This window comes from Macaca fascicularis, chromosome 10, assembly GCF_037993035.2.
Source record: "Macaca fascicularis isolate 582-1 chromosome 10, T2T-MFA8v1.1".
NCBI lineage: Eukaryota > Metazoa > Chordata > Mammalia > Primates > Cercopithecidae > Macaca > Macaca fascicularis.
The window spans coordinates 25,207,862-25,221,131 of record NC_088384.1 but is presented as its reverse complement, the minus strand read 5'-3'; the positions used below and the strand labels follow the sequence as shown (position 1 = coordinate 25,221,131).

Here is a 13,270-nt window from a genome sequence, read left to right as displayed (position 1 = left end):
CAGCCTCCGGAGTAGCTGGGACTACAGGCGCCCGCCACCACGCCCGGCTAGTTTTTTGTATTTTTTAGTAGAGACGGGGTTTCACCGTGTTAGCCAGGATGGTCTCGATCTCCTGACCTAGTGATCTGCCCGTCTCGGCCTCCCAAAGGGCTGGGATTACAGGCTTGAGCCACCGCGCCCAGCCGTGTACATATACTATTTTCAACTGTCATGATGAACTCACGAAAGGGATACTATTGTGTCTACCTTTCAGATGAAAAAACTGAGGCTCAGGCAGGGAATGGACTTGCCCAAGGTCCCATAGCTGGTAAGTAAGAGATCTGGGATGTGAAAGCCACTATCATCTCACTATGCCACTCTGTTTCTTAACGAACTCAAGATCCAGATGCTCCCTTACAAGACAGGGCGTGGGGGAGATGGAATTAAGGAAGCGTGGGATGTATCAGAGGTTTGTTTTTTAACAAATCATGCAATGGGGTCCCTCAGGTGTGGTGTAAGGATAACCCTCTGTGCACTCCCTTACCTTGTCATCTGTTCCACTGGGAACTCATGGAGACTAATGGCTTCCTCTTTGGTCACAAAAACAGGGATAATCTGGACATTCGGGGGCAATGATGCTCCTGGAATTGCAAAGCAACGTGAACAGGGCTTTCCCCCGAGGCGAGAGGGCAGAGGGGCAATGATTGCACTGGCGTGATGCATCCAACGCACACACCGGCTCCGAGATGCCTCCGACCCACGCACCGGCCCCGAGATGCCTCCGACCCACGCACCGGCTCCGAGATGCCTCCGACCCACGCACCGGCTCCGAGATGCATCCGACCCACGCACCGGCTCCGAGATGCATCCGACCCACGCACCGGCTCGAGATGCACCCGACCCACACACTGGCTCTGAGATGCATCCAACCCACACACCAGTTCTGAAAGGGGTGCTGTGAAGGCATTCCACAGCCCAGGACACAGGTTGCCAAACTGTAGCTCAAATTCCTGGGCCCAATAAGGAAAGAGTCCCTGCAGGCAACATGACTCCCAGCTTTGGAGAAGGAAGATGTTCAGGAGAGAAAGGTTGAAAAGCACTTTTAAAGAAGATATAAGCTAAGAAAGGGATCTGCTCCAACTTAGGCTTCAGAATAAATTGAAGTAACTCTCCTGAGGATGCCTCCACATCCTGCAAAAGGTCTTTCTGTCAGTCGCTGTTTATCTTTACCCTCTCCCAACCACAATCCCCTGGCACTTGACCGAGCAGTCTCACAATATGAAGTTAAGGAGGGTCTGAAAGCAGGAATTTGACAGGCATGCCTAAAATCATAGCTTTACTGTTAGGTTCTGGTTCTGGCGGGTAACTCGATTCTTGAAGCTCTGTTACGTCCATTTTCCTAATCTTATGAGCAGAGGAAACAAACATGCAGATGGCTCGGCCCATCACATCTTGTAAGGGACAGGTAGTATAAAAGACCGCCGTTCTCAAGAGGCAACCATGTGCCTCACTACTTACCATGTTCCTGCGGGGCATCCCCTCCCATACGGAGTCTCTGAAAACAAACACACACAGAAGTTGGCGCTGGGCACCACATTCTCCTCTTGACCTAACCATCAGGAATTTGCTGTGCCATCTGTTCATAAAACTTAGCCAGGCCCAGAAAGCTTGTCCCAACCACATGCTAAGAGCCAAGCAGATGGAACAGAAGCTCCCCCAAGCTGCTGGCTCCCACTATGGCTGGGATGAAGCAAGAACCTAGGCCCGCACAGGCTTCAAGGCAGCAGCTCCACCCAAACTCACGTCACACTCTATGTTCTGATTTTCTCAGACTCTCCCTTCTGGGAATAAAATTGAAGATTCGTGTTCTCTTTCACACCTCTGGGGAACTCATTCTAGAATACAGTCACATCTGCCACAGCCCCAGTGTAGAATTCACATAAATTCCATTATAATAAAAACGTCGGCCGGGCGCGGTGGCTCAAGCCTGTAATCCCAGCACTTTGGGAGGCCGAGGCAGGCGGATCACGAGGTCAGGAGATCGAGACCATCCTGGCTAACACGGTGAAACCCCGTCTCTACTAAAAATACAAAAAGAAATTAGCCGGGCGAGTTGGCGGGCGCCTGTAGTCCCAGCTACTCCGGAGGCTGAGGCAGGAGAATGGCGTGAACCCGGGAGGCGGAGCTTGCAGTGAGCCGAGATCGCGCCACTGCACTCCAGTCTGGGCGACAGAGCGAGACTTCGTCTCAAAAAAAAAAAAAAAAAAAAAAAAAAAACCTCAAAGTACTGTGACTCTCACTATAAAGATGTGACCTAAACAAAATGCTATACCAGATCTCTCGTTTGTTCTGGTTCACAATCGAGGCCTGAAACCTGATGATTTTTCTCAAAAATGAAAACATCTCTCATCTCAATCTGAGGGTTCCAAAAGAACCCACCAAAACCAAACCAAACCAAACAAGAACTGCTCTTCTAGCCAAAATGACTTTCAATCTTAGAATTATATGGTGTTCTTTTTCTCGTGATTTTTAAAAAAATCATGCTTTAGATTACTAAGCCTAACCTCAGTTTACTCTAGACAAAGCGTTGAAACAAAAAAAAAAATCACATACCCCCAAGCTAGTACGATTAATACTGGGTATTTTTTCCTTAAGCCTATGCATTTTTTATACTTTTGAGACCACAATATATAAAATACCATATTTCTGCTTAAAACAGTAACATGCAATTCCTGCCATTAAAACATCTTTGGCCATTTTAAGCAGCTGATTAAAATTTTATGAAGGTTTAAGTGATATGAGTAAATTAATCATTTACCTACCTTACACCAGTAATTAGTAAACTTTCTGTGTAAAAGACAACACAGTAAATATTTTTGGCTTTCCAGGGCATATGGGCTCTGTCCCACCTACTCAGCGCTGCTATTATAGCTCAAAAGCAGCCAAAATAAAACTTCAACTGTAGGCAGGTGGCCCACAGGCCATAGTTTGCCAACTCCTACCTTAAGCATTCAAGTTTTGTCTGATTTTTCACTTTCATAAAGCTTGTTGTGATCAAGTTTTGAGTATAAATGTTTTTCAGCAATTACATTATTTCCTTGATATATTCCTAGAAGTCAAATTATTAGGAAAAAATAAAAGGCATCCTTAACGTTCTCATTATCAAAGTGTTTCCCAGAAAGGCTGCTCAAATTGACACCTACAGCAACAGTGGATGAGGAGGCTGACTAGAGCCCCACCAGCATTTCACAGGCCTGCTCATCTAATAAGTGTAAAAAGAGAGCCTCACGATACACTGGAAACCACAGCTTCATACACAAAAGAAAAAAAGGACTGGAAGGAAATATGCCAGACGCTGGCAGTGGTTATCCCCGTACAGTTCAATGATGGGCAATTTTATTCTCAATGAGCATGCATGACTTTTTTTTTCAATATAAAAACAATTAAATAAATATAAAATGGAAGTATTTTAGAAGAGTTTGTTTTCCTTATTTTTTTTATTTTTATTTTTTGAGAGAGTCTCACTCTTGCTACCCAGGCTGGAGTGCAGTGGTAAGATCTTGGCTTACCTCAACCTCCGCCTGCCGGGTTCAAGCCATTCTCCTGCCTCAGCCTCCCGAGTAGCTGGGATTACAGGTGTGCACCACCACACCCAGCTAATTTTTGTATTTTAAATAGAGATGAGGTTTTATCATGTTGGCCAGGCTGGTCTTGAACTCCTGACCTCAAGTGATCTTCCCGCCTCAGCCACCCAAAGTGCTGGGATTATAGGCGTGAGCCACTGTGCCCGGCCCCCTAAATCTTTCTAAAGACACACCCTTTACAGTCTGTCTCTGAAAAGTCTTAACATCTCCCTGACATAAAGAGATATCAAATTCTTATGGAAAGTTGAATTCTCACAGATTTACTTGGTTTGAAGGAAAAAAAAACTACCCAAGCCTAGCTTGTGGAAGAAAACATTTTCTTTCAGCCTCGCCAATGGCTTCATTATTGAGGAGGACTTGGGGTCCTGACAAGCCCGAGAGAAACAACTGCTCTGCGGCCTCTGCTCCTGATCCCTCCAGCCTCAGGCTCAGTGACCGGTGCTCTGGGGGATGCCATCCAGTCAGGTGGGTGGACTTTACAATACCTGCTCCTGAGGTGCTGTTCGGTGAAGCAGAACCTTGGCAGTGAGGGAGGGCGGGAGCTGAGTGCTGACAATCCTAGGAGGTCACACACAGAACAAGAACACCGTGAGAAGAAATACACCAAAACACTGAATTTTAAAGGTGCCTAACAGCCTGTGTTGACGAGGATCTTGGGGACTTGGCTGGTGGGAGTTTCAACTGGTAAAACCCTTACAGAGGGCACTCTGGTAGTTCCTGCCAACATTTAAAATATCCAAACACTTTGACTCAGCTTGTACCAAGATGTATGTGTAAGAATATTCATTACACGGAGAATGGCAAAAACAATTAAAAAATGAGTAAACCACCAGAATGTTCATCAACAAGAGAGTAAAGCACAACACAGCCAGAATCCCAAAAAGTGTGCAGCCCGCATAAGAATGAGGTGGACCCATATGATAAATAAATCTTCACTATATGCATTGAGAAACCATGTGATCCTACTTAAGGAGATAGCAAAAATAAACAAAATCAACATATGCAGACATGTACTGGTAGGCACAAACACACACAAAGAGCAAGATGCCCACCAAACTGCCAATGATGACGACAGGTTAAGAGCGAGGGAGAGGCTGGGCACAGTGGCTTACTCCTGTAATCACAGCACTTTGGGAGCCTGAGGTCAGAGAATAACTTAAGCTTAGGAGTTTGAGACCTCCACGAGCAACATAGTGAGACCCCACCTCTACAAAAAAAAAAAAAAGTAAAAAAAATTAACCAGGTGTGGTAGCATGTGCTTGTTGCCCCAGGCTGAGGTGGGAGGATCACTTGAGTCCAAGAAGTCGAGGCTGTAGTTAGCTGTGTTTATGCCACTGCACTACAGCCTGGGTAGCAGAGCAAAACTGTGTCTCAAAAACAAACAAACAAACAAAAAAACAGTGAGGAAGAAAAAGGGGGGGGTTTAAATTGTGCTCTGTGTGTTCCTCTATTGATTGATTTGTTTACAGTGAAAATGTATTCATGTATTAGCTATATAATTTAAATACAGGCTGGGTGCAGTGGCTCATGCCTATAATCCAAGCACTTTGGGAAGCTGAGGATCACTTGAAGCCAGGCGTTTGAGATCAGCCTGGGCAACACAGCAAGACCTCATCCCTACAAAAAAGAGAAGACAAATATATATATTTAAGAAACGCAAAATGAGAAAAGGGGAAAAAATACTCTCTTTGGTGGGTATGTCGCTGACGAACTTGGAAGTCCCACAGCTGATTCCTAACCATCATGATAAGAACCAGAGCAAGGAAGAAGAGTGCAAAGTGCACCAGGGTCTATGCTCGGTTCTTCCGCATCTGTCATCTTATTTCATTCTTCACAAGGGATGTCTATTTCCCAGAAGAGAAAATTGAGGCTAAGCAACTTGCCCAAGGCCACATGGCTGGCAAAAGAAGGCAGGACCTAGGGACCAGCCTTGCTGGCCCAAGGGCCCCTGCAAGAGCCCGAGTGCTTCTCCAGTTACACAGCAGTTGCCTGCTCCTCAGGAAGCTCTGGGCACAGCACAATGGCCCTGCCTGCCCTGGGCTGTGAGAACAAACCCTCCATGAGGAGAGAGGCCTTAGATGACCTAGAGTGGCTCTTGGGCACTCAGACTCATGAAGAGGCCCTCCAACTACATGAAGAAGTACAGTGAATTCTCAGAGGCCAACCAAGACACAGGCCCAGCCAAGAGGCTGGAAGGCAGCTGCATAAGGGCCTGTAAGGCTGTTTTGCAGAGCTGAGCCGAGGTAAGCACACCAGGGCCTCTGGGCAGCGGGAGGAGGGCCACAGCAGGAGGAGGGCCACACCAAGCCCCTTCCATGCCTCTTGACTTGCAGTGCTGGCTGCTGGCAAAGCTGGGAACTCTGCATCAGCATTTTGCAGACTGACAACTATTCCAGCATGTCCTATACTGAGAATTATAGGGATTCCTTGTATATTCTCAACTCTTTTCTGAACACAACTATTTCCAATTTCTCAGCTTTGCTCAAAGACCAGTACACACCTGTCTTTCTAAACTACCCGATATTAGACAAAACCAGCCCATTTGGAACTGGCCAGAGACTGAGCTCCCCACCATGATCTGGAGGTGGCTGATGGTCAGTTGTGCAGCAGGGGAATGGGGCTGGAGGAGAGGGGTCTGGAGTTACTCACAGTCCTTTATAGAGGATACAGCCAGCGAGAATGTGAGGCGAGCGCTGGCAGGTCTGCAGAATGCGGGCTGCCTTCAGCAACAACAGGGGCTCCACCTGTGCAGGGCAAGAGGCATCATGCCCACCCATCAGCATGCTCACAATCAGGAAGGGAGAAAAGGGGAAAGGGTTGTACAGAACAGCTGGACAGGGTGTAGCTCAAAGCCTGGAAAAGGAGAATGCGTCACACAGTAAAACCTGTGCCATGGCTTGGGACTATTCTACCTCTCTATACCCAGAACTGCTGACACCACTAAATGCCAAATTCTTACAACAAGGAGGCCTGTCCAGAAGCTAGAAGGTGCAGCAAATATGGCATATGTACTATATGCATTCAGAAACCATGTCATCCTATTTAAGGAGATAGCAAAAATAAACAAAATCAATATATGCATATATGTACCGGTGGGCACAAACACACAGAAAGAGCAAGATGCCCACCAAACTGCCAAAGGGGTCAGAGTAGATGGCCTGGGAGACCCTGACTATCTACACTGACAATGCTAAGACCTGATGGCAGCAGCAGAAGAGGGTGTATCCTATAAATACACGTCATGGTACCAGGCGAAACCCACCTACCCTATCCTCCACCTTCCTTCTGAAGCACAATCCCCATGGCGATACAGGTGGCCTGATGTCTGACTAGGTTCCATGACTCTATTCCATCACAAAAAATGAAAACATCATGCTCTTTCACTCGGGGAAATACGCCTCAGTTCCACATTCCTTGTATGGAGTCAGTGGCCTAGAAGTCCCCAAAAATACAAGAAAAGCATCTGGACCTGGTCAGGAAGAGCCAGCAATAGCCAGCAGCCTCCTCAGACTTCCACCTGCCAGCTAGAACCAGCAAGTATCCACCAGCTGTTAGAATTGGTGTTAATGGAGCCTCCGGAGCTGCTGACACATTAAGAAATTTATTCTTCCTAGCCTCAAGACTGTGCTCCGTCCCAGCCAGCCATTCTATAAAGTTTTGGGGCCAGCTGCAGGAAGTTTTCCAGACTGGAGCAGGGAAAACCCTTCCCCATGTCTGGTGGAGTCATGCTCTGTGAAGGCTGAATCACAGCACTACACCCCTGCTACAGGGACACTATTTACTATTGCAGTGAGACACAGGAAAGGGTTGTGAGTCAGGGCCCAGGTAGCTGCCTCCTAATGGGGCAGCACAGGTGGTCAGGCCAGCCACACAAGCAGCCTCGGGTTCACTGAGTGTTAACTGCAAACGGAGTGGCTCAGAGATACAAAAATAGTTCCCAACCACTATCTCTCAAAGACAGCAACCATGTGTTTGAAATGTTCATGCTGGGCATTTTTGATGCTGAGAATAACTAGATCATATGATAAGAATATCAAGAGAGAAGAGAGAAGGCCTTCAGATTACTGAGTTCAACACTTCTGAGGCATGAACAAAACAGTAATTCCCTTTACTGAGCATTTACTTGGTGTCATTTGAGGTACGGTTTCACTTGACCATCAAAACAGTTCTAGAAGGCAGGTATGCTGACACCATTCTCTGGAAAAGGGAAATGAGGCTGAGAAGTGACATGCCTTGTCATGGCCCTGCCTGAGAAGTGACATTCTACTCACTTTTCCAGATACAGTTCACTTTGGGAATATTAAAAAGTATCCAGAAGTCCTAATCTTACATATAAAATGAATAAGGAGGATGAAAATGTTACTTTAGTTTGGTCCAAGTTCCAGAGGGAATTGAAAATCTTATGCAGATCACTGGTGTTTTTCAGAATTTGTTCAATGAAGCTGTCCCACTCCGTGCTCAGTTCTTCCTGAGAACAGTTCTAAAACAGAAAGAGCCTCAGGTCAATATCTGAGATTCTGAGGGACAGACTCTTTGGCCAGAGTCCCAGCTACCTCAAAAATTGTTCCTCACACAGGAAACTGACCAGAAGGGAGGACCTGTTTTAAACCTACCCAATCACGGATCCACCTGCCAGGTGGGGGTGGCAAGCAGGGTCTGTGCTTTCTAAACATCCCAGAGACGAGAAGGGGATAAACATTTGGAATAAATGTGACCTATGCCACTAGGCCCAAAGGCATATGAGGGGGCTCCGAGAGCCCCTGACCTTGTCCCCAGACACAATGTGTTTATAGGAAGTATAACAGACCCCAGAGTAAGTGCTGCATTCTGGCAATATCGATTTTTATAAAGAGGCCCAATATAAGACTCCTCAACCCCATACTCGTACCTCATAAGCTAGCGAAACAGGTCCATTGTAAAAATTAAAGAATCCAATTAGCTGATCCAGAAACCTCTTGCAGCTGACATCAGGGAGCTCCACAGCACAGCCCAGCACCTGTAAAGAGAGAAACCAGAAGACAAGCATTTTCCTTCTCTTTGAGTCCAAGCCCAGAATCCTGGCATCCAGGGCTCTCAATTACCTGACTTCACTGGCCCACTGAAATTGATCTTCTATTATGCCTGAGTCCACATCCTCCATTCTGGCCAAGTTAATCTCCACAGACAAATAAGTTCTGTACCTCAATTCTTGTTGCGCAATCTCAAATGTCCTCTTCCTTATTGTTCATTTCCCCAGAACTTACTCATAACCTTCAGTGCCCACCACAGATTTCAGTATCTCCATGAGGTCTGTTCTATTAACTCGAGCCAATAACGCTGACCTTTCTTCTGACCCTTGCATTGTTAGGACTGTTATTTGGACAGTGGATGTTTAATCTGGATTCCATTACAAACAATGGACAGGACTCAAACTCCTTCTTGAATGGCCATCATGTCTCTCCAGCTGGATGGAGTGCTTTAAGAGCAAGAACTGGCTGCAATCTTCCCAGCTCTAGATCTCCAAAATGCTGAGTGTAGTGGTTAGTTCTACAGGAGAGAAATACTTGGCCGGGTGCGGTGGCTCATGCCTGTAATCCCAGTACTTTGGGAGGTTGAGGCAGGTGGATCACAAAGTCAAGAGATCTAGACTATCCTGGCCAACATGGTGAAACCCCGTCTCTACTAAAAATACTGGGCGTGGTGGTGTGCGCCTGTAGTCCCAGCTACTCGGGAGGCTGAGGCAGAAGAATCGCTTGAACCTGGGAGGCGGAGGTTGCAGTGAGCTGAGATGACGCCACTGCACAGCCTGGCAACAGAGCAAGACTCCGTCTCAAAAAAAAAAAAAAAAAAAGTGCTTGCTGAGTTAGAAAGTAATCTGGTCATACGTTTAAAGAGTCTGAAAAAGTTCCTATTACTTGATGTAATAATTCTACCTCTAGGAATCTGTCCTAAGGGAATCATCAGATATTTAAACTAATAAACCCTGACAGAAAACAAATAAACAAAAATTTCCTCTGAATGTAAGCTACAGTAGCACAAGGATCTTTGCTTTGTTCCCAGATGTAATCCAAGACCTTACAACAGTCTGGCATGTAAGAAGTGTTCAATTCTTACAATTGATAAACAGACTGAATGCAATTCCAATCATAATCCCACCAGCTTTTCTTCAGAAACCGACAAACTGATTGTACAATGAAAACACAAAGAACCTGAAATATCCAAAGCTATCTTGAGAAAATAAGAAGGTTGGAGGACTTATACTATCTGGTTTCGAGACTTACTATAAAGCTATAGAAGTCAAGACAGTGTGGTACTCACACATAACCTTCAAACAGATCTGTGGAAAAGCCAAAGAGAGTCCAGAAATAGACCCACACTTAAATGGTCATCTGATCTCTGGTAAAGGAACCAAAGGGAAATCCAACAGGGAAAGGAAAATGTTTTCAACAATGATGCTGGAAGAACTGGTTATCCAGGTGGAAAAAAAGAAAAAAGATCCTTGACCTCTACTCACACCATTCACAAATATTAACCCAAAGTGGATTACAGATCTAAATTTAAAAGCTAAAACTATAAAATTCTTACAAAAATAAAAAAGGGAGACTATCTCCTCCAATGGAGTAGGCAGTGGTTTTTTCAGGCAGGACACAGAAAGCAATAACCATAAAAAGATAAAATTGGTAAGTTAGACTTCATTAAAATGCAAAATTTCTGCTCATTAAAAGACATCAAAAAAATTAACAGGCATGCCACAAACTGGGAGAAATTATTATTTTTTTTTTTTTGAGACGGAGTCTCGCTATGTCGCCCAGGGTGGAGTGCAGTGGCCGGATCTCAGCTCACTGCAAGCTCCGCCTCCCGGGTTTTTACGCCATTCTCCTGCCTCAGCCTCCCGAGTAGCCGGGACTACAGGCACCCACCACCTCGCCCGGCTAGTTTTTTGTATTTTTTAGTAGAGACGGGGTTTCACCGTGTTAGCCAGGATGGTCTCGAACTCCTGACCTCGTGATCCGCCCGTCTCGGCCTCCCAAAGTGCTGGGATTACAGGCTTGAGCCACCGTGCCCGGCCGAGAAATTATTTTAAAAAGATGTATCCGACAAAGAACTGGTATCTAGGATATAAAAAGAACTACAATTAAAAAAATAAAACCTAATTTAAAAAATGGGCAGGGCTGTGGACACTTCACAAATTCAAGTGGTCATTAAGCACATGAAAAGGCCTCAGTATCATTAGTCATTAGGGAAGTGAAGATTAAAACCACAATAACATACCACTGCACATCCAGCGGAATGGCTAAGATGAACAGACTGTCAATCTCAATGCTGACGAGGATGTGGAGTAACTGGAATTCTCATACACTGTTGGTAGGAATGTAAAATGGTACAACCACTAAAGGAAAAGGTCTAACAGTTTCCTATAAAATCCAACATACACCTACTCTATGACCCAGCAATTCCAGGACTGGATATTCACCCAGGAGAGATGAAAACATGTGTTCACCAAAATACTTGTATAGGAATGCTCCTAGAAGCCTTATCCTTAATGTCCCCAACAGGACACAGTTCAGATGTCCATCAAAAGAAGACTAGATTGTGAATTATTCAGACAACAGAATACTGTTTAATAAAATGGAATGAACACCGACAGATGCAACAACATGAACGAATTTCACAAATGTTAAGCGGCAAGACAGATGCCTGTAAAGCATGTAACCACAAACAAAAATTAATTTTTTTTTTTTTTGAAATGGAGTTTCACTCTTGTTGCCCAGGCTGGAGTGCAGTGGTGCAATCATGGCTCACTGCAACCTCTGCCTCCCAGGTTCAAGCGAGTCTCCTGCCTCAGCCTCCCGAGTAGCTGGGATTACAGGCATGTGCCACCATGCCTGGCTAATTTTGTATTTTTAGTAGAGACAGGGTTTCTCCACGTTGGTCAGGTTGGTCTTGAACTCCTGACCTCAGGTGATCCGCCCGCCTCAGCCTCCCAAAGTGCTGGGATTACAGGCATGAGCCATAGCGCTCGGCCCCAAACACTATATTTTAGTTGATGATATGCATGATAGAGTATCTGTGTGGAGAGTACACTAATGTGTGCAACTTACTTAGAAAATTGTAACAATATAATTTGGGGCTGGGTTACAGTGTCTTGCGCCTGTAATTCCAGCACTCTGGGAGGCCAAGGTGGGAGGATTCCTTGAGCTCAGGAGTTCAAGACCAGCCTGGGCAACATGGTGAAACCCTGCCTCCAGAAAAAATTTAAAAAATTAGCTGGGCGGCCGGGCGCAGTGGCTCAAGCCTGTAATCCCAGCACTTTGGGAGGCCGAAACGGACGGATCACAAGGTCAGGAGATCGAGACCATCCTGGCTAACACGGTGAAACCCCATCTCTACTAAAAAATACAAAAAACTAGCCGGGCGAGGTGGCGGGCGCTACTCGGGAGGCTGAGGCAGGAGAATGGCGTAAACCCGGGAGGCGGAGCTTGCAGTGAGTTGAGATCCGGCCACTGCACTCCAGCCTGGGTGACAGAACGAGACTCCATCTCAAAAAATAATAATAATAAAAAAATAAAAAATAAAAAATAAAAAAATTAGCTGGGCATGGTGGTGCATGCCTGTGGTCCTAGCAACTCAGGAGGCTGAGGTGGGAGGATCATTTGAGTCTGGGAGGCGGAGGCTGCAGTAAACCAAGGTTGCACCTCAGCACTCCAGCCTGGACAACAGATTGAGACCCTGTCTCAACAATATAAAATAAAAATAATTTGAATTAATGGGAGGGTTAAGGAATGAATAGATAGGTAATAAAACAACTATAATAAAATGCTAATTGTAGAATTAAGGAGGTATATGAGTATTCACTGTAAAATTCAACTGTTCAGTATGTTAAAAAATTTTCATAACAAAATGTTGGAAATAATACCTACAAAGTTGAATACAGCATCCCACACTTAAGCATCCCTTTACCTGAGGAAGCCTTAAAATAAATGTAGCCATGAGAAACAGCACTTTAGATTATATGCTACTATTAGAATGTAAAGGAATGATTTTTATTTATTTATTTTTTTTAAGACAGGGTCTCACTTTGTTGCCTAGGCTAGAGTGCATGGCAATCATGGCTCACTGCAGCCTGAAACTCCTAAGCTCAAGCAATCCTCTCCACAGCCTCCTGAGTAGCTAAGACCACAGGCATGAGCTATCACACCTTGTTAATTTTTAAATTTTTTTGGTAAAGTGGGGTCTTACTATGTTGCTCAGGCTGATACTGAACTCCTGGACTCAAGCAATACTCTCTTTTATTTTTTTAAATGGGTTCTCTGAAACCTAACACATATCTATCAGTGTTTTTTCTGGGTCACTTACCCAGTAAGTGTAGAGAGTATGGAGAAGAAAAGATGACGATAAAAACTCAATTTACAACACAGAGTAAACAGAATTTCCACAAGTTGGCCTAAGTCTTTGAAAGGAAAGGAGAAACCAGCCATGTGCATTGCAGGATATGTTAGAAATGTTTTGGAGAGCACTCAACAATAATGGGCAGATGCAGAGAGTACCACAGGAAGTGAGGGTGATTACTAAACACGGTACATGGATGCGGTGGTTGGGGGGATAATTCTAAATTCAAGACTCAGAAACAGCATAACTTCCTAAACTTATCATTGCAACACTTCTGC

At 45.1% G+C, this 13,270-nt stretch overlaps 1 protein-coding gene across 16 annotated transcripts in view; it reads right to left on the bottom strand.

The window, feature by feature from the left end:
• The window catches only part of HPS4 (HPS4 biogenesis of lysosomal organelles complex 3 subunit 2), a 31,972-nt gene that overhangs the window by 11,915 nt on the left and 6,787 nt on the right, over positions 1-13,270 (bottom strand). For 5 of the 16 annotated variants that reach the window (XM_074004120.1, XM_005567727.5, XM_015457368.4 and 2 more), the window contains exons 5-10: positions 8,512-8,619; positions 7,987-8,103; positions 6,273-6,367; positions 4,109-4,181; positions 1,498-1,534; positions 524-620 (exon numbers count right to left, since the gene is read on the bottom strand). In XM_074004120.1, coding sequence (XP_073860221.1) covers positions 524-620; positions 1,498-1,525 — 125 coding nt within the window. In that variant the 5' untranslated portion in view covers positions 1,526-1,534; positions 4,109-4,181; positions 6,273-6,367; positions 7,987-8,103; positions 8,512-8,619. Of the gene's footprint in view, positions 1-523; positions 621-715; positions 968-1,497; positions 1,535-4,108; positions 4,182-6,272; positions 6,477-7,986; positions 8,104-8,511; positions 8,620-10,874; positions 10,962-13,270 lie in introns of those variants that run through there. The other 11 variants (XM_074004124.1, XM_074004118.1, XM_074004123.1 and 8 more) reach the window with 5 other exon arrangements.